At 37.1% G+C, this 22,396-nt stretch overlaps 2 protein-coding genes across 12 annotated transcripts in view; one reads left to right on the plus strand and one right to left on the minus strand.

Moving 5' to 3' along the window:
* Nucleotides 1-344: 344 nt before the first annotated feature.
* CPR131 (cuticular protein RR-2 motif 131) overlaps nt 345-22,396 on the minus strand; it is a 75,834-nt gene continuing 53,782 nt past the window's right edge. For 3 of the 7 annotated variants that reach the window (XM_062675508.1, XM_012697987.4, XM_021346312.3), the window contains 4 exons: nt 16,474-16,611; nt 11,870-11,974; nt 3,119-3,358; nt 345-2,469 (listed from right to left, as the gene is read on the minus strand). In XM_062675508.1, coding sequence (XP_062531492.1) covers nt 2,371-2,469; nt 3,119-3,358; nt 11,870-11,974; nt 16,474-16,611 — 582 coding nt within the window. In that variant the 3' untranslated portion in view covers nt 345-2,370. 7 annotated transcript variants of the gene reach the window in all.
* LOC110384790 (uncharacterized) lies at nt 2,172-11,251 on the plus strand. Of its 5 annotated transcripts, none has more exons than XM_021346327.3 (8): nt 2,172-2,304; nt 2,384-2,497; nt 5,231-5,309; nt 5,655-5,681; nt 8,467-8,547; nt 9,503-9,523; nt 11,025-11,072; nt 11,145-11,251. In XM_021346327.3, the coding sequence occupies exons 2-8, from the start codon at nt 2,492-2,494 to the stop codon at nt 11,222-11,224; spliced, it is 342 nt and encodes a 113-aa protein (XP_021202002.1). In that variant the 5' UTR covers nt 2,172-2,304; nt 2,384-2,491; the 3' UTR covers nt 11,225-11,251. The 5 variants fall into 5 exon arrangements, with proteins under 5 accessions (XP_021202002.1, XP_062531612.1, XP_062531615.1 ...); XM_062675628.1 differs by having other exon boundaries at nt 2,384-2,487; XM_062675631.1 differs by lacking the exon at nt 8,467-8,547.

The following is a 22,396-nucleotide window of genomic DNA, read 5'->3' on the forward strand; positions in this document are numbered from 1 at the left end:
TTACGCATGGTTTTATTTGGCGATATTTCCTTTTTTTTCTATTGTCCATACGGCCCACCTGATTGCGAGGGGTTACCATTGCTCAAAGACGTCAACATTGCCAGGGGTAGAGCCAGACAGCTGCCCACGGCTACTGTCAATTTATTCAAACACATAGCAAGTACAGATTTGTCTGTTGAAATATGTGAAATCTAAAGAAGCTTCGTGATGTGTGAGATTTGTAACTCAAATAACGGCAGAGGAGCTCTGCCCTTATCTTATTTACTATTTCACGTCACTTCATTACGATATTGATCGAAAAAGACGTCACTAAGATACATAATCAATAAATAAAACGCATTATACTACTTAATAGGTATAATTTATTTAGAAAAATAAGGTACAAAGGACTTTGATAACAAAGCTACAATAATGTTTTGTCATGATCTTTTTTAAATGTAATAAATCGTGGGAATAAATTATGTTACAAATATTAATGTCTTGCAAGAACTTTATACATGACATACTCAATGAAAATTTTAAGATATTTACGTATTTGACAAATCTTCTAGATAGCGTGCCCTTACACACGAATAATTGGTCTCGTAAGCTTAAAGTGCACGTTGTGAAAAAATAAATAATAAATTTATCTTACAATTGGGCGAAGACATTAACTCCACAAAGCCATTGTTATTTTAACTATTACAATATTTTTGTTCATCTAAAAAGAATACAACAAAACAATAATTGTTTTGAGATTAACTTAAACAGCGGCAAATTCTGGCCTCTTGTTATTGTCATGGTGGCAAAAATAAAACATTTAAAATAGGTATAGCACATTAACTATGTAGCTTTCCTATTTATAAGTTTGCTCATAAAAAATACACTAATTTTAACTGTACTTAATTCGCTGCTTGATGATTGTCTATTCCACACTTTCTTGATAAAGGTCATAAAACTAATAAAAGATGCTAAGGCAAAGACTTCGACAAAATTATTCTATACATTTTCACTTAAAAGAAGATAGCAATACAATTGCAGGCGCCCCACGGCTAACGAAATAAAAAAGACTAATTATGTATTTGTAATGAATTTTATGTATATTATGTTAAACACAGCGAGTAACTGTTTTTAATATTTATTAAATGAACATTTTTAACATAAGCCCCATGTTTTAATTAATAGTAAGGCAAAGGGACTTTAGGATAGGAATTACCGCAGAAATCTGAATAGTAATTAAACGCAATTACAATAACATAATTATAATAAAATCTTAAAATGAAAAAACTGCAAAAAGGGCATCTCTTGTACAAAATTTATATTTAATGATTTCAACGCCGTCAGTATTACTGTGTGATTTGACACAATTAGTGCATTTTTTTTTTAAAGACTACTTTACTTAATTGTAACATCCCCCCCATTTTTAGCTTGACCTTTTTAGAGTGCTAACAGAGTAAAATTTAAACTTTAGTTTTATTGCGAAACAAACCTTTAATGAACTTTGTAACAATGTAAGATACAAACTAACGTTTATCTGATCTAACTTAGTATTTAGGTTTACACTGAAACCATTATATTTCAAATTGTATCTGTATTTTGACAGGGTATTGAAACGATATAATCTTAGTTTGATTTTATAAATATATACATATAATAAAGCATCGCTGAGTTAATGAATGTAACACTTTTAATGCCTAAACAATACACAAGGAATTAGAATTAAGAATTTTATTTCAACTCAATAACGAATGTTGCCAGTTTGATAAAATTATTTTCTGATATTCATAAACAGATTGAACACATAAATCCTACAATACCTAACTAATATATTGGTTTAGACGAAATTTAAGCTAAGGACGGGCAGTCTGGGCATTCAAGACTCTTAGAGAAATATACCCGGAAGAAAAGCGGCACCAAATTTACGGAAACCCACGTTAAATTACTATCCTACTTAGAAAGGCCCGGTAAGCTTAATTATAAAATTAATTATAAAAATAATAATTTTGCAATTTAATACTCATACCTAGCTCTAGTATGTTTCTTCCAAGATATTTTTATTTTATAGTTTAATTGAGTAGTGATGATAGGCGCCATCTTCATTTTTATGAATGCCACAGATCTGTTATTAAGAACCTTCATGACATAGCTTGTCATATTTCTTAGATGTTATTTGTGTATTATCTATGACGCTAATGGTTCGAGAAAATTCGGATGTACGTTAGATCTTTTTCAAATGTGTTTTCGTTAAAAAATAAATGTCAGTTTTACCTTAATATATTTTACAGTAAACATTTATGTATTGAATTTCGTACAAAGCAAATATGGGTATTGTAGGCTCTTAATTTGTATACATACTATTTAGTTATTTTTTCTTATATTTAAAAAGTTAATCTAATATTGGTAGCCGCCTCCTTCGCTGTATCCTTGGCCGCCGGATCCACTTCCGTATTTGGGCTGGTCGGGGAATTGCGCTTCGCCTTCGTATGAGACCTGATATCAAAAACTAAAGTAAATGAAGGTATCACATTTTACCATGAGCCATAAATTTCCCCTGTGTTATGTCTACCGAAACATCATTCAAGAATAAGTGCATGTGCGTTCTGTGAGATCGCATGTGTGAGTACTTATTATCATTCTTCTTAATTAATGGTGGTAGGACATCTTGTTAATCCGCACGGGTAGGTACCAGCACCCTGCCTATATCTGCCGTGAAGCAGTAATGCGTTTCGGTTTGAAGGGCGGGGCAGCCGTTGTAACTATACTGATACCTTAGAAGTCATATCCCAAGGTGGGTGGCGGCATTTACGTTGTAGATGTCTATGGGCTCCAGTAACCACTTAACACCAGGTGGGTTGTGAGCTCATCTATCCATATAAGAAAAAAAATAATACGCAAATTATATTTTTTTGCCGATTTTGATTTTTATTACACGATGTTATTCCTTCACCGTGGAAGTCAATCGTGAACATTCACGAAGTACGTATTTCATTAGAAAAATTGGTACCCGCCTGCGGGATTCGAACACCGGTGCATCACTACATACGAATGCACGGGACGTCTTATCCTTTAGGCCACGACGACTTCAAAAGCGATAAAAAGCGGTCCATATAAAAAAATCGATAAAAAAAGGTTGCCTTACCTCAGCGTTGAACCCATTTTTCCAGTCGGCAGTGTACTTAACGATCTGTGTGCGGCCGTCGGGCAGCGCGACTCGGTATTCGCCTTTCGTGACGTCACCGTCCGAGATGGCGTTGTGGCTGTAGTCATTGCCGTTCTCGTTGACGGCATAGTTGAAGTCGAACGGCATCCCGGGCTCGTGGTGGTGGTGGTGCTCATGATGCTCGTGATCTTGCTGATCATGATGCTCATGGTGCTCGTGCTGGAATATGCGCGTTAAATGTGTTAGTGGTTGAAGGAAAATTGGGACGTCGTGTTTGTCTTAAGAAAGCAGATAGAGCGGTTATTTTGCTCAATTATACTAAGATGCACAGCCCTATTTCAGGGCTGCAATTCGGCAGTGTTCAAGTTGGACAGCAACTAAAACTCCTGACTCCTTATATTTGACAAAGCCGGCTTAATAAAAGCAAGGCGAGGTCGTTATATCTCAAAGTTAATCCACCGGATCGGTCAAGTAGTACGGATAAATAATTACTATTGTGTTTGTTCCTTAATATAAATCAGACTTCTAGAATTTTCGTTAGAGTGGTCTACTACTGGACGTTGAGCACACGTAATGGGAACGATCCAGATTCTAATTAGTGGGATTGCTTTGATAGTCGCTGATGCAAAGAATAGGGGGCTTTCTCGAGCATTTTCCGAGACTCCAACGGCAAATAACAAACAGCAAACTAACTTAAGTCTCACTAAATTATCTACAATCAATTCGATTTACGCTTAAAGTCTCAGTGTTGCCATAATCATATTTTTTTTTTTTTATTATCGATTTAAATTTTGAATTTTATGATGCAAAATAAAACTGGTGGTTTTATTATTACTATAATGGGCGCTCGAAGTTGTTTTCAGATTGTGGTAAGTACATTATATTTTTTTAATCAATAAAGTGACAGCGAGCATTTGGCACGTAGCTAATGCCATTGTTAAGACGTTGCTGACAGACTGCCAATCGGAATTAGTACAATAATTTTCGAACGTATTTATTTATTTATATTAAAAATCGCAGGCTTTAGGTACTATTGTCATCTTTTGGAAAACTAATCAAGCGTGTGCATACAATTATAATTGATATTTCACATAGCCATTTGTTGGACTTACAAGACGATATTATTTACATTGATTTTTTATTTTTTTTTATTGCTTAGATGAGAGGACGAGCTCACAGCCCACCTGATGTTAAGTGGTTACTGGAGCCCATAGACATCTACAAAGTAAATGCGCCAACCACCTTGAGATATAAGTTGTAAGGTCTCAGTATAGTTACAACGGCTGCCCCACCCTTCAAACTGAAACGCATTACTGCTTCACGGCAGAAATAGGCAGGGTGGTGGTACCTACCCGTGCGAACTCACAAGATGTCCTACCACCAGTAATTACGCAAATTATAATTTTGCGGGTTTGATTTTTATTACACGATGTTATTCCTTCACCGTGGAAGTCAATCGTGAACAATTGAATATCAGATATAAGAAGTCAATAGTTAGGTATATAAGTGGGAAGATCGGTACTGTTTGGTAAATTCACAGTGGCACACTAATTTTATTTTAAAGTAAGGAAATATAAATGACAGTCATCAAATTGACATAACGATGTAACGAATAGTTTTTTTTTTAAATAAAAGATTTTATTGTTAAGCTAAATATCCACTAGATTATTTTTTTGCTTAGATGGGTGGACGAGCTCACAGCCTACCTGGTGTTAAGTGGTCATTGGAGCCCATAGACATCTACAACGTAAATGCGCCACCCACCTTGAGATATAAGTTCTAAGATCTTAGTATAGTTACAACGGCTGCCCTACCCTTTAGACCGAAACGCATTACTGCTTCACGGCAGAAATACGCAGGGTGGTGTTACCTACCCGCGCGGACTCACAAAAGGCCCTACCACCAGTAACTTGGTACTGTGGCGCCACCTTAATTAGTTCCTTTTCAGCGGACACTTTTTAATATACTGAGATGGTGCTTCTTATTTTTAGCTTCCATAATACACATATAAAAAGCTAATCAAAGCGCGTTTAAAAAAAGCAGACGTCAAATGAGCTTCATAGATCGAAGTTTTACTTTTAACATTTACAGATGCTCTCAAACTACTTTTGTGCCGTGGTTCCGAAATATTTGGGAATCTCCGATGCTGAATATGGCTCTATAGAGTTGAGTAAGTTGAATTGTTTTTATCAAGAACTATCTATGACTCTAATGTCAAAGTATATGCTATAAATATTTCTTTACAATCACGGTGAATTCACATTTCTTGTTAATGATTTACAAATAAATAAAAAATGAAAAACACGTGTGGCACTCGGCGACTGCCGCAGTAATGCTATTGAGGAATATGAGTTAACTTTTACGCTATCGAGAACGTTAAAAAACTCGCACTAAGCACACTGCCCACAGCAATGACACTGAATAACTGTTTTTTTTTTACTTTTAAAAGTTTTATCCTAGAACGTAAACGCTGTTCACATTAAAGATTGAATAAATTAACAATTTTGGCTTGTAGATCATTACCAGAAAAAAAAAGATTTACGTAAGTACCTACATTCATTTGTTTAATAATAGGTTAAGATTGCGACGAAGGCTTGTTGGTTAGTTAGTAATAAGTATTTGTCCCGAATACCGCGGGAAATCACAAATAACATGGCGTAACTAGGATACTTTTCATTTTCAACTTTTTTTTCACATCTGTTTTTATTAGATTAGATTAGGCATGATGAAAACATTGTCAGTTTTAGAATTAATTATGATTAAACCACTTTTGAGGCTTATTGTTTTTTTAATACTGTTCAGTTTTAGTTGTTAATTGTTTTCAATAGCCAAAGCTATGCACATTAATATGGTTTAGCTGACTGCACATACTATTTAGATTGCAATCCAGATTAGATCTAAGTACTACTTGTACGATTTAGCTAATATGTACTGTAATGATTGTAAATTGTTTTGTGCATCAATAAATAAAAAAAAAAAAAAAACTTCGGAGGTGTCAAGGTACACTCGGATGGAACGAAGTTCCTTTCGATTAATTAGTGAAGGAATTGTAATATTTTTTTTAAGTTCTAATAATAAATTACGGCATTATGAAGAAGAAAAAAACAATACTATGAACTAAATTACTATTGTTGAAACGCTATCTCGAGAAACTGTACTCATTACGCGGACCAATCGGATACGAGCAATGTCACGCGATAAGCGCTTACACGTTGATTGGTCAGAATGACGGATCTAAAAAGTGTCGTGACAACTTTTCGTAAGAATTTTTTCCGTCTAGCCCCCTTTCACAACGCGCGATAAGGAACTTCGTTCCAATAAAAAAAATATTGTGCTTACCTACTAGGTACGGTACCGTCTAAATTTCTATAAGAAAGAAAGATTAACAGTTAAGTTTCTTTGCACACAGAATGTTTGAATTGAGTGTTAGATAATAGAATGAAAATATGAAACGCGAAATTAAACCGTAGTATTAAGTAATTTTAATTAAGTCTGCGACTCGGAAATTCCGTTGGAAGTTATATTTTGTTCTGAATACTTTTTTTTTTGTACAGAATATGGATTGCTATTATCAAGTGAGTAATTTAGTAGACTTAATTAGACGTTATTTAGTCTAATTTCAACACTTCTCTTTAAGAAGTGTAATATCTAATGTTTTTTAAACTAAGTGTATTATCTATGGTGCAAAGTCCAGAGCTCACAGACCTCACAACTCCATGTATATCTTCTTCTATATATATGAAAATGAATTTCTGTTCGTTAGTCTCGCTAAAACTCGAGAACGGCTGGAGCGATTTGGCTAATTTTGGTTTTGAATTATTTGTGGAAGTCCATAGAAGGTTTAAAAGGTAGATAAATACGAAAATGCTCGGAATTAAATAAAAATAACAATTTTGTTTTTCCTTTTATGTGTCCCCCGTCGGACGTATTCCTTTTGTTTGTTTTAAGTTTATTTTATACAAAAATTTAGGTCTTTTATTTCTCGATTGAGGCATTACGAAGTCTGCCGGGTCAGCTAGTAGATTATAAAATATTAATTAGTTGTAACTGACAATCAAAATAGTACATATTCAGAGGTTAAAATAACAGATGAATCTTTTCGATTCCAGAATGCATAATCTATATTATTATAAAATATAAATAAAAATGAAATGTTTGCTTTAGGTATAGATTACGGTAAGTTTCAATATCTCATAATTCTAATTAGCAAAACGTTCTTCTTATTCTTATTGATGAGAGGACTTGCTAGCAAGCTAGTCTTGGCATCGTCGGGCGCTCTGCCTATGCATCTCCTTCGCTTTTATCAGCAATAGTTTATCCATTACAACATGCCATAGGTAGGGATTGTTCTGTTTCCAATTAGCGATTTAATATTAGTAGATATTTTTTTATGATTGAGGGTTTACTGGTGTCCCGGTTGAGTATTTTACAGACTAGACGGGTGCATAATTTTAAAAGCGATAACTATAGCACTTTTGTAGTATTTGTGTATACTCTGTGAAATAAAAATAAAAAGAGACAAACATATACAAATTTGGCGTGCGAAAGAATGAGATAGCGCGTCTAAGCAGTTTTTTTGCTTTCTCTTCACAGTAGTTTGAGGTAGACGCAGTGGTGAATATGTTAAGAAAAAGAGAACCAGAGCTAAGCAAATAACTAGACTGTTTTTTTTTCTAACACCATAAAAAAGGCCTTTGTCTATGGCGTATTTAAGATGTTATGGTATTATTCGAATAAATGTTTTTAGACAGTTTAAAATAGAGAATAAAAAGGCGATTTTCATATTGACACATGTCGTGTCCAAATTTAGACGTTAATTAGTTTTTGTGAACGTTCCACACTTAGGTACCGTTTGCAATCACTACCTGTAAGATAAAAGAAAATTTCCAGCGTCTCTCAAACTTCGAGTCAAGCAGAGAATGTTATTTTACTTTTTTACTAGATGATGACCGGTTTTTTTTTGATAACGCCATCTTGTTGTGTCTTTAAAGAGGTTAGTTGCCTTCAATTAAGAAAAATAGTACCCATTATTATTCGCCAATAGATGTCGGGAAGAGTTGATTATTGAATACACGAATAAAACAACATTTTCTGAAAATAAATCGTAGCTAGATCGATTTATCGCCCCCGAAATCCCCTGTATACTAATTTTATGAAAATCGTTGAGGCTGTTTCCGAGATTCAGATTATATATATATTATATGTATGTATTATATAATCTAAATCTCGGAAACAGCTCGGAAACATATATATATATAAGAGAGCAAAAGAGTTGCTTGTTTAAAGGTATAAGATATGTATTTTAATTCTCCGTTATTAATTATTAGATACAGCTAAACAGCCCCTGTCTTATAAAATGAATAAACGCCCCTCGTCAACCCGCTGTACTACAGACAAAGCAATCAAACGTAAGTACATTCCGAGTCACCTAGAGGGGATAGGGGTTGATGGGGTTTCGATCGATTTCAATTCACATAACCATCTATATATTAATACGTGAAGCAAAAACTTTGTATCCCTTTTTACGAAAATTGCGCGGCCGGAGGAGTATGAAATTTTCCACACTTATAGAGAATATAGAGAAGAAGTGCACAATGCTATTTTTTTTTTAAAATAATGCATAAATAAACCCTCAAACTATAAAGAAAACATTACACACACTACATACCATGTATTATTTATTGTCAAACTTTTGTTCTTGACGTCTGTTGTCAAATTGAGAATAGATTAAGTATTGTTTGTCTTTGTTAATATTTTTATAGTGTAGTCTTGGCGAAATTTGTGATTATAGAAGTATAAAATACAATCATAATAGTGTACAAACTTACAATTCCAAATAATTATAGTCGAATTTCGACTACTGCGGGACCTCTAGTATAAATAAATACATAGCTACTCATCTCATTTTCGCTGGCATAATCCCTTAGCTACCATGAAAAATAAACGCTTGCATGCGTGTGTGCCTCTGTGTGCATGGGTGTGTACTTGGATAATCAGTGAGTCGTGAATCAACCTGTGTGCTTAGTGCGAGGCTTTTAACGTTCTCGATAGCGTAAAAGTTAACTCAAATATGTATGGAGTTGGAACGTTTGCCTACGTTTGCCGCTAGGGGCGCTGCTCAGACTCCATACAAATTTGGGTTAACTTTTACGCTATCGAGAACGTTAAAACTCTCACCAAGCACACTTTTGAGGCCTCCATTTGCGTGTTGCTAGTCTTGGCATCGTTCTTAAATTTGAGTCTTTTCCGGAGGCTTCTGAAGAAAGGGAAGGAAAGGAAGAGTAAAAGAGATAGGATACAATAATTACTCTGTAATTAATTAATTTATCAGGAGTACTTTAATATACTTTTCTTTGTTTTCAGTGAACGCGAATGATGTCCCAGGTATAGTAATGATACAATTTACTTAGAACAGATCGTTTCACGTAAATATGAGCTCACGGTGTCGCTACGATGTTACTACGGCCCGTAGACATATCAACGTGACTTGAACCTTGAGACATGAGCTGGAAGCTTTGAGTGTATCTCAACTGTATTACTCTTCGAGCCTCAAGCTCGTCGGATCAGCGGCACTTGCAAAAAATGTCCTTAAATCGATGAGACTATACTTAAAATGGTATAATTAAATAATTTAATTCTCGACTTGGATATTGATACTCGACTATTAATTCTCGACTTATAGCTTTGGTTTGCATAAAACAATAAATGTATATTTATTTAGAACTAGCTGATCCGGCAGACTTCGTAATGCCTCAGTCGATAAATAAAAGACCTAAACTTTTGTATAAAATTAACTTAAAACAAACAAAAGGAATCCGTCCGACGGGGGACATAATCAAAGGAAAAACAAAATTGTTATTGTTATTTAATTCCGAGCATTTTCATATTTATTTACCTTTTAAACCTTCTCTGGACTTCCACAAATTATTCAAGACTAAAATTAGCCAAATCGAGTTCTCGAGTTTTAGCGAGACTAACGAACAGCAATTCATTTTTATATATATAGATTATACTGAATTATTAATTTACCGTAAGCTATTTTCTTTATGTTTCACAGAAACAAGTCAAGGTAAGAAAGAAATAGCGTACTTAATTAAGTTCAATGTGTATTTTACAATGCCTAATGAAATTCGCGAATGTCATCACTGGTGGTAGGACCTCTTGGGAGTCCGCACGGGTAGGTACCACCACCCCGCCTATTTCCGCCGTGAAGCAGTAATGCCTTTCGGTTGGAAGGGTGGGGTAGCCGTTGTAACTATATTGAGACCTTAGAACTTACATCTCGAGGTGGGTGGCGCATTTACGTTGTAGATGTCTATAGGCTCCAGTAACCACTTAACACCAGGTGGGCTGTGAGCTCGTCCATCCATATAAGCAATAAAAAAAAACTTCAGAGGTGTCAAGGGACACCCGGATGGAACGAAGTTCCTTTCGATTAATTAGTGAAGGAATTGTAATTTTTTTTTCAAGTTGTAATAATAAATTACGGCATTATGAAGAAGAAAAAAACAATACTATGAACTAAATTACTATTGTTGAAACGCTATCTCGAGTAACTGTACTCATTACGCGGACCAATCGGATACGAGCAATGTCACGCGATAAGCGCCTACACGTTGATTGGTCAGAATGACGGATCTAAAAAGTGTCGTGACAACTTTTCGTAAGAATTTTTTCCGTCTAGCCCCCTTTCACAACGCGCGATAAGGAACTTCGTTCCAAAAAAAAATGTATTTCGTGATTTTGTAACAATCAGTCAAGTAGGTATATCTTGAGTTGTTTAAGAGAAAATAATTTCAGTAATTCATTATAAAGCATTACGAGTATGTTCTTTATGAGAAATTTTAAGAGAATTTAGAAGAGGATCCTCTTGCATTGATTTCAGATGACAATAAGGTTGAAGACATGGGAGATGCACTGGAGCCAGTTAAAGGTATGAGGTTGTTTTCTATAAAAATCAATTGTCTAAAACTTGATTTAAATGATAACAAAATTTGACTCGCAGATATGAAATATGTAAAATCAACAAAAAAATACATGAAGCCCGACTCTGGACAGAATCCATTTTACGTAGATGATGAATAGAGATAAAATGTATTTAAAAATATATAATTTTGTTTTTAATTTTTATTCCTTTACGTTAAGATAAGCGTTGGACCGATATAATTGAAACTTTTACCTCAAAGTATCTATTCAATTTACGAAGTCTATGCCTTCCAGCACGACCGGGTCAGCCCTAATATCCTGATCCATAAAAAGCTACGAAAGATGTAATGTTTTTTTTATTGATTTAAAGTATTTTCTATGCATGATTTAAAAAAAAAATTTACATTCTGCACCCCTTCTCTGTAAGTGTGGGAAATTTCATAGTGCTCCGTCCGCGCAATTTTCGTAAAAAGGTGTACAAAGTTTTTGCTTCACTTATTAATATATAGAATATATTTTAAATTATAGATAGAAAAAAAAATATAATTAATTTTAAATACTTTATTAAAATATTGGACGCTACTCCTTGCTAAAGCTCGCGCTGGCCTGTAACAGATATACTATGCGCGTGCGTTGGAGTGCCACGCATTCACTCTCGCTCTGTCTCTTTCTATTCTCCCTCCCCAGGAGCGTTAAACGTTTAACGCAACCTTGTTGGAAGTCCCATAAGAATTTTTAATTAAAAAAAAAGGGCTACCCAGCTAAAAAAAGCTACCCAGTTCTACCCATCCCAAATCCACGTACCTCTTGGTTAGGCTGCTGCGGGGGTACGTATGTGGGTCGCTGCTGGGGTGGACGGTACGAGCTGGGAGTGGGCTGCGCAGGACGGTATGGACCCGGGGCTGGCTGCTGAAATTAATAAAGAACATCGACGTGAATATTGATTTCTTTTTCTATGATGGTTTTTGAACATGCTCACTGATTCAGAATTGCTTTAAGGTTCTTTGTGAGAGTTTGAGCTTAAATATTCAGTGATGGATCAATGATATAACAGGAAGCTGTGTAGTGAATAATAGTTTCGGTAGGCAGCGGCTTGGCTCTGTCCCTAGCATTGCTGAAGTCCATGGGCGACCGTAACCACTCACCATCAGGTGGGCCGTGTGCTCGTCTGCCTACGAGGGCAATAAAAAAGAAGTACGGCCTAGAATTTCTCCAGCTCATCTCGTTCCGTTCGTGTCGTAAAAGGCGACCAAGAGATTCAGAACTGTGGAACTCCCGAGTAGGTACTATCTTGTACGCAATCATACGTTTTTAAGGACGGGACAGTCGCTATACGATATAATTGAGGCTCCGACCTCATGCCTCAAGGTGGCGGTTGCGATATTTGTGAACTCCGGTAATCGCTTAACACCTGGCGAGTGGAATGAGCTCTCGTCATTAACCCACCTTCACAATAAACATACTTAGACATAACATTAACAGATGTTAAGATTGTTTGGTCAGTTTACTCTGGTAGTTTTAAGAGCTTTAATAGACAGAGAGGCTCACATTAACCTGGTGTTAAGTGGCCATCAGAGCTCATTGAGACCATCTACGTCATTACCCACAAGCACCGGTCACCGTCTTCGTCGAACCCGTCGCATGCGATGAAGGGATCGACGAGCGAATTAACCCATAGACACAGCCTACTGAGTTTGCTAGTGTTTACACTCCGGTTTGAGCCTCGTGAGCTCACCTACACACGTTAGGGCGAAGCTGAAATAGCCTCTCAAGGCTATCAGCATAGGTAGGAAAAAAAAGAGACCATAAATAGATGGAAATAAGGACGTTCACTGTTCACATCCAACTTTTATTTCTTCCTACTTTCTTGTAGCCGTGAGGGCAGGGATACAGAAAAAGATAGAGGGTAGCATGGTTTTTTTTGTTTTCTACAATGAAGCGAGTGAAGCCGCATCTAATATAAGCTAACGGCCCCCTACTCTTAAGCTGGTGAAAAAGCCTTTTTAATGTCTCTCTTTCTTCTATACCTAGTCGCTGGTAGTCTAAAAGGCTATTCTATCTATATATCTTCGCCCGGACCGGTAGGTGAGCTCACGGGCTCAACCTGAGAGAATTTGCTAACACTAGCCCTAGCAAGAGCAGTGCTCGTCGTGGCCTAACGGATAAGACGTCCGGTGCATTCGTGTTGAGCGATGCACCGGTGTTCGAATCCCGCAGGCGGGTACCAATTTTTCTAATGAAATACGTACTCAACAAATGTTCACGATTGATTTCCACGGTGAAGGAATAACATCGTGTAATAAAAATGAAACCCGCAAAATTATAATTTGCGTAATTACTGGTGGTAGGACCTCTTGTGAGTCCGCACGGGTAGTTACCACCGCCCTGCCTATTTCTGCCGTGAAGCAGTAATGCGTTTCGGTTTGAAGGGTGGGGCAGCCGTTGTAACTATAATTGAGACCTTAGAACTAATATCTCAAGGTGGGTGGCGCATTTACGTTGTAGATGTCTATGGGCTCCAGTAACCACTTAACACCAGGTGGGCTGTGAGCTCGTCCACTCATCTAAGCAATAAAAAAAAAATAAAAAAAAAATCCTCCACCGGAATCACGACCCACTTAGAAGATCCGGCGAGAAACTCAGTGGCCTGGCAACGTCTCATTTAAATGTAATGAACGGTTAACTGAAGCACCATACACAGAGGTCTACATTGAAACATTTCGTAACAAAATGACATTTCAACTGGATACGATTTGCCGAGGTCACAGTTCATTGTAACACGTACCAGATCTGACATTTTAACGTTGTAATTCACACGAACCGCTCGGCTTGTGCTAACAACGTAATGACAAGGGGTAATCTATTTTCACCTATGAGTACAACTGAATTAAAGAAAATATAGTCATAAGAAGTCATAAGTCATTGTGCCCTAAAGTATAAGACGTCCAGTGTATTCGTATCTAGCGATGCCGATGGTACCGATTTTTCTAGTGAAATACGTACTTAACAAATATTCACGATCGACTTCCACAATGAAGGAATAACATTGTGTGATAAAAAACAAACCCGCAAAATTATAATTTGCGTAATTACTGGTGGTAGGAACTCTTGTGAGGCCGCGCGAGTAGGTACCATCACCCTGCCTATTTCTGCCGTGAAGCAGTAATGCGTTTCGGCTTGAAGAGTGGGGCAGCCGTTGTAACTATACTGACACCTTAGAACTTTTCAAGGTGGATGACGCATTTACGTTGTAAATGTCTATGAGCTCCAGTAACCACTTAACACCAGGTGGCCTGTGAGCTCGTCCACCCATCTAAGCAATAAAAACAAAAAGTTTTAACTATATCTCTATCTCTTATTCAGCTCGTGTCCACCCAATACTGAGTGTAGCACTCCTAAAATTCTGTGCATTGAGGTTATTGCCTTAAAATGCTACTAGGTCGTAACTTGTCAAAACCGATAAAACTTTAATACAGTGTTTATATTTCAAATTCATAGTATTTTATCAATTGCGATTTAGGATTAGTGACATTTCAACACGGTCGCATTATTTCTGTGTGCTTAGTGCGAGTTTTTTAACGTTCTCGATCGAGTAAAAGTTAACTAACATTTGTATGGAGTTGGAACAGCGCCCCTAGCGGCAAACAAAGGGAAGCTCTTTTTCACGTCATATCGGATCCTCCCGATCTACTAATGGTGCTTCTAGGTACCTCAAGCACCGGTCATCGTTCTCGTCGAACCCGTCGCTTGCGATGAAGGGCTCGACGAGTAAATTAACCCTCAGGCACAGCCCACTGAGTTTCTCGCCGGATCTTCTCAGTGGGTCGTTTCCGATTCTGTGATAGACTCTGCGAAGCACGGCTCTTGCTAGGGTTCGTGTTAGCAACGTCATCAGGCTTGAGCCCCGTGAGCTCACCTACTAGTTAAGGCGACGCTGATATAGCCTCTCAAGGTCATCAGCTTAGGTAGGAAAAAAAAAGCTCTTTTTTTTTGTTCCAACTCATTTGAGTTAACTCTTACGCGATCGAGAAGTTAAAAAATTCGCTCCAAGCACACTGTTGCATCTCGAATCGCCTACACTGATTTTGAGATAATTTCACGCGCATCCCGTGGGTTTTGTATGGTTTTGTACCACGCTTTATTACTTTACCGTGTAATTATTAATTATCAAAACACCACGAAACTCAACGTTATGGCGGCGACATTTAAATCGAAATTTGTGTTTGAATCTTTAGATCGAAATTACAACATCGACATACGTTTTCGTTTTATTGTATTCGGTTAATTAATACTCCGTAAGGGCAACGATTTTATGTTGTCTTTAATGTTTTTATGTCTTTCAATTACATTTTAAAGTGTATTAAACGGATAGTTTACGTTTTATAGACCTTTTGTGAATCATCGAGCTGTTTTGTAAGCGCTTTAAGCTTTCGAGGTTAACTAAATTATAAAATACTAGCTGTACCCGTCCGTTTCGCTGGGCATTTGAAATTAACATAATTATTTCTGACCCCCACAAAGATTCTCATAATTAACGCCCCCGCGACTGGTGTAGGGAGGCCAGCACTCATATAAATATTAGCCTATCCATTAAGTACATGTATTTTCTACATGGATACCAAGTTTCAAGTCAATCGGATGCATGGTTCAGTAGTTATAACGGAACATCCGTAAAAACCACTGTAGATTTATTTATTAGTATAGATATAGGTACTCTTTTTGGGGGATTCCTGCTACAGTTTTTTTGTTTAATTAAACAAATTCCTGATATTCACAATGGCTGCCATTGAACGTCAATAGTGAATTATATATAGTTTTAGTAAGGAGTTTTTAATTTATAATTTTTATGGTTCTGAAGAAAGATAATTGTTTGTAGATAATACACGAGAAGAGCTACATATGACTATGTGTTAGTTAGTTGTAATTCTTTTATTTTTTTTATTGCATGGGTTGGTGGACGAGCTCATAGCTCACCTGGTGTTAAGTGGTTACCGGAGCGCATAGACATCTACAACGTAAATGCGCCACCCACCTTGAGATATAAGTTCTAAGGTCTCAGTATAGTTACAACGACTGCATCCTTCAAACCGAAACGCATTACTGCTTCACGGCAGAAATAGGCAGGGCGGTGATACCTTTTTGTTTTTTTTTTTTAACGCTGGGGAATCCATTTACGGATATCCAGTCGAGGGGGGTAAGAGACCGGGTTATGTCGGACTCCGGCGCCTCCAGGGCGGTGATACCTACCCGTGTGGATTCGCAAGAGGTCCTACCACCAGTAAAAGTAAGTCAGTAAGTTAATTCATAATGTCTTGTAGGAATCTCGGATAAATGTAGATTGGATCTGCGAACGTCTGCTTGTGAACGAAAAGAGCTTAGGATCCGTCATATAAACATAGAAATTTTACCTGATTTCCGTTGTTATTAGTGGGGAAAGGTATTGAAGGTTTGTCGTAATTGTAGCCGGTGTTTGGAGGGAGGTATTCATTGCTTTGTGCAGTTGCCATGGCAACCAGACAAGCAGCCACCAAACCGCACAGCCACATCTGTCGAGAAGAGATAACAACAATTAATTTCCTGTTGCATATTTTTGTACACGCACAACTATTTTATACACAGCCTAAGGAATCAAGCCTGAATCCTACACACGATATTATTGGGTAATTCACTGTGTCACATTTGATTTCCATATTCTTTTGTTTGCAAAACATCTCGTTAACAGTCGTCTCATTATTCTGTGTTAAATGAATAGACCGACAACCATACTGACAGATAGCACGACGGTAAGACTGTATCAAAATTTTTTGCATACAATACGTTTTATGGGAAATAATTTATCGATGTACCGTTAGCGTGAAACTGTAGTTTTTAATAAGTTTATTAAATTTGAATTGAACTGGAAAACGTTTGTGCTTAGTGTGTTCCTAGAGAAACGTTTTTAACCCACTGATTTTCTCGTCAGATCTTCTCAGTGGGTCGCGATTCCGATCCGCTAGTAGATTTTTTTTTCATTACTTAGATGGGTGTACGAGCTCACAGCCCACCTTTGTTAAGTGGTTACTCGAGCCCATAGACATCTACAACGTAAATGCCGCCACCCACCTTGAGATATGATTTCTAAGGTCTCAGTATAGTTACAACGGCTGCCCCACCCTTCAAACCGAAACGCATTACTGCTTCACAGCAGAAATATGGTGGCAGCTACCCGTGCGGACTCACAAGAGTTCCTACCACCAAAAAAAATCGGCGAAATACTGCTCTTGCTAGGGCTAGCGTTACCATTTCTTTCAGAGCCCGTGAGCTCACCAACCGCATCGCGCGTAGTTGGAATAGGCTACCAATGATTATGTAGGGAAAGAAAGAACCGATTAATTAAGTTGTATCACAGTTAAAACGGTCTCAACGGTCGCAATCATTAAAAAAAGAGGTACCTAGTTTTAACATTTTCGTTATAACCGTCATCGGAACAAATAATTCGAAATAATCCCACAAAATAACAGAAGTGTTAATGTTAATGAATGTGTCGTTTTTGCAAACCGTACCGCATTCTAAGTTACGACACGAGAACAATGCGATAGAGCAAGGACAACGATCGCATGAGCACTCGTAGCTCGCGACGGCTCCAAAACAATATTATTTTGTTTCAAGAGTTAGGTATTTCGCTTCAAGCAACTTGTCATTTTGCAAAACGAAATAGGTAGCTTAATCAAACTAATTTTACAGTTCAATCATGCCTTTTTTAAATGGTCACATTATTTCCGACGTTTTCAATACTTTACATATTCACGTTTTTTCCTACCTATCCTAATAACCTCGAGGGGTTATTCTAGATTCACCGAGCTAGTAGGTGAGCTCACGGGGGTCAAGCCTGATGAAGTTTCTAAGACGAACCCTAGCAACTAGCAAGAGCCGTGCTTCGCAGAATCTACCACCGGATCGGAAACGCGACTCACTGAGAAGATCCGGCGTGAAAGTCAGTGGGCTGTATCTATGGGTTAATTTACTCGCCGAGCCCTTCGTCGCAAGCGACGGGTTCGATGAGAATGATGACCGGTGCTTGGGTTACCTAAAAGGTAAAACCTAACCTTCAACACAAAATTTAAAACAGTAATTTTTTTTTGTGGAACGCTTGAATGTGTGCTTGCGAAACAAATGATTACCATCTACCACTGTTAGAGCATTCCCAAGCTAATCTCACCATCGGCCGGACAGTTGTTTTGTAAGCACTATGAGAAGCGGCTGTGTCAGTTTCGTTAATTTTAGTGTTTTAAAAAAAAAAACGTTTCCCAACCGACCGGACCTTCATGAGCTGATAGAACTAAACTCAAATAATCCCAGTCCCAGTTTTTTACTGGTGGTAGGACCTCTTGTGAGTCCGCGGGGGTAGGTACCACCACCCTGCCTATTTCTGCCGTGAAGCAGTAATGCCATTCGGTTTGAAGGGCAGTCGTTGTAACTATACTGAGACCTTAGAACTTATATCTCAAGGTGGGTGGCGCATTTACGTTGTAGATGTCTATGGGCTCCAGTAACCACTTAATACCAGGTGGGCTGTGAGCTCGTCCACCCATCTAAGCAATAAAAAATAATAATAATAATAATAATAGCCGAGTAGAAGTCACGTGCGATCATCCATCGTCATGGCCCCAAAGTATGTTTGTACTTTTGAAGGAAGGAGTGATTACTGGTGACCCAAGGCATTTCTGGTTTCACTAAAATAGATGGGGGCGAGGAAGGCTCAGCCATGAGGGGTGGGATTTGCTAACATCTGCCCGAGCGCCTCCGAAGGAGACCTAACAACTCAAGAGTAGCTGCTTCGCGAATGAATCTAACTCTTTATACTCTATGGGAAACGGAGAATTATATTAAGCGCCCAGACAAAGAGCAAAAAAACTTGTTAATGACAGGAATGTTTACACGATCTGGGAATCGAACCTACGAACTTCGGCCCTGCAATTAGGGGCACGGATTACAATTTTTTTTTTATTGCCAGAGCATACGGCCCACCTGATGGTGAATGGTTATTGTCGTCCATGGACTTCAGCAATGCCTGGGGCAGAGGCAAGCCAGTCAATGATAATCAGAAAACGTATCGGTTAGCGCATATCTTTGTGGTAAAAGCCATAGTCTACCGAAGGAGATAACATGATTCTTATTCTCCCCAAAACAGTGGATAGAGAGCCATACCCAATTGGCTTGAATTGTGAAGATATTTTAGTAAAAAACTATCAACTAGACTAGATAATTTTTTTGGCCACGATCAAATAATCGAGTTTTTTTCTTACTGTAACTGTCTCTATTGTTACAAAATTACTTCTGAACAAAAAGGTCCACTAAATTTAAGTCTAAATACAGTAAATTGCGTAAAAGAAAAACAATTTATTCCACGTGAAACGTTTTAAACCGTGAGAGATCCTGCCCCATTATTGCGTGCGCTTTGGCGACGCAACGTGACTAGATTTAACATTGCATTTCCTGCTTTCCAAACGATTACATTTTGTTTTACGATTAATCTAAACATTTAGCTGTTACTAATGGTCTCGCGGTAGTCGAAATTCGACTATAATTAATTGAAATTGTAAGTTTGTACACTATTATGATTCTATTTTCAATGATTATATAAACACAAATTTCGCTAAGACTAGGTACACTATAGAAAAATATTAATAAAGACAAACAATATTTAATCTATTCTCAATTTGACAACAGACGTCAAGAACAAAAGTTTGACAATAAATAAATAGTATGTATGCGTGTGTGTCCGTCAAATACATGGTAGTGTATGGAATGTTTTTTTTTTTTTTATTTAATGTATTTTTTAGGCATTATTGAAAAAAATATTAACATTCTGCACTCTTTCTCTATATTATTATCCTCTATAAGTGTGGGAAATTTCATAGTGCTCCGTCCGCGCAATGTTTGTAAAAAGGTATACAAAGTTTTTCCTTCACCTATTAATATATAAATTTTTTAAGTCGCGTTGTTACCGTCGCGTCGAACGGGCCATTAACTCTTCATTACTTTAACTCTTTTTTTTTAAGGCATTTATACATGTTTCGTTTTATAGAACACAATCGGCACACTCCGGCTTCGCTCGGGTCTTTAACAAAAATTTCAACAATGTGAAAACCGCGAGTCAGTAAATCATTAATATCCTTATAAATAATATAATCAAAGTTGAAGTTAAACAATTTAGCAACAAGTTGACCACATGAGATCAAAATATATGATTACGCAATGCCGACATACTTTCCACAACATAATAACATATAACAAGTTATGAAATATCCCAAACAGAAATGGATGCAAGTGGATGAAATACACCTCTCAATTTGACAGCCAAATTGCAGATCGCAAAATGGCTACCCTAATAGTGTTGTAATATTTTATAAAAATGTTATCAGAGGTTAGCAGTATTCAGCTTGCTGTTTTGTGACATAATAACTTAATAATGTTTTCTTTTAAAAAATGGTATATCACCATTCGTACAATGACTTAAATGACAGCGAAGGAATATCATTGTTGAATCAACCCCGACAATGAAATCAAAATCACTGTTGTAAAGCATAAAAGCTTGACAGTGATATTATCAATCATACAACTAGATTAGCGTTAGACTTTGGCTCATCTTGGGTGGCGAATGTGAATCTTCACTCATAATGTGGGATGCCCCCAGCCAGGTGGGGCGATAATAAATGAAATGTGATATTGATGATGATAATTATGAGGAATGACGTGCTTGTCAGCCTCATGCGTCATGAAGGTAGTAAAATTTAAGAGTAATGGATTTTACGACACTGAAGTAATGTACTCTCTTTCAGTTGAAATATTTAAATCTGTTTAATTTTCTTTTCATGTGTCTAATTATAAATTCGTTTTTAACTCCAGCTTCTATATATGCAAATATGAAATATGGTTAGTAAACAAGGTAATTATGTACGAAGTAATTGATGTCCATTTGTTACGAAACGCTAATGGCGTCAAATTTTGGCAGCCAATGTTTTGACAGTTTGAACTTTTAAAAACGCACGTGCGTTGACCAAGAAATCGTTGTCGTAAAGCCTATAATTATAAAGTCGTTAAGATGATTTCTCACGGTTTGCTTTATTTCTTTTAGGATAAAACACGACCTTCTAATGCAATTTATCGTGATTTTTTTTAAATTGTTCTATATTATTTTTATATTATAGCCGCTCAAAACTTTTTTTTTTTTTTTTTTTTTTTTTTTTATGATTGAAAGTTTACTGGTGGCCCGAAGGCCTTTCCAGTTTCACCAGGACAGGTGGGCGAGCAAAGGCTCAGCCAAGAGGGGTGGGATTTGCTAACAACTGCCCGAGCGCCTCCGAAGGAGACCTAACAACTCAAGAGCAATTGTTTCGCGAATGAATCTACTACCGGATCGGAATCGCGACCCGCTGAGAAGATCCGGCGAGAAACTCAGCGGGCTGATGCATGGGTTAGGTTGCACGTCGACCTCTTTGTCGAGTTCGACGAGTACGGTTACCGGGGTCCCTAAGCCTGCCCCTAGTATTAGAGCTGAAGGCATCTAATGCAAAGGTTATTGGATCTGATGGATCCGTAAGGACGTGGGCCGCTCAAAACTGTGAATGTATTTAAAGTACTGTGTAATTATTAAGTTAACGCATTTAACTTAATTATAAGATAGATGTTGCAATTTTGGCGGCGTTTCGACTCCCTTCAACACGGATTTTTCTAAGACTTGTGTTTTGAAATCTTTTAATGCATGTATGACTCGTAAAGGCCTAACAGAATCTCACAATTGGAATTATTGACAATCGGGTTCGAAAATGTCTATTAATATCTTATGTTATTGATTGAGGCAAAGGTTTCTGCGCCTTCATGCATTCCTGGTTTAATGGTAGGATAGTCGTTCTTCCCTGCATGTACGTATTCAATAAGGACAGACTAAACGCTAAATATGAAATCACCTGTTTTATTGATTTGAGAAATCAACCAAGGTATGTTAGTGCAACCAGGCATACGTACTATAAATACAACTATCAATAATGGCATTTCGTGGGAATTAGGCATCCGTTTCTTGCATTTTTGTTTACTTTACATTATTGTTATTTATAAGGTTTTGTGTGTTTACTTATTTGTTTATATTTAGACGATTTAAAAACGTTATTAAAACTACTTTTACGATTTAATTTCGAGTACTCTATAGTTTCTGTGATCGGGTCTCGATATTTGAGTATTGTACTAAACACAGACTATATGCATTTAAAAAAAAAAGTCTTTATAATGACAATAAATAACGCGAGATAAAACTGTTAAACTCAGTATTATTTATCTACGTCTCGTGAAAAC

Source organism: Bombyx mori, chromosome 24 (assembly GCF_030269925.1).
Source record: "Bombyx mori chromosome 24, ASM3026992v2".
In the NCBI taxonomy this organism is placed as follows: domain Eukaryota; kingdom Metazoa; phylum Arthropoda; class Insecta; order Lepidoptera; family Bombycidae; genus Bombyx; species Bombyx mori.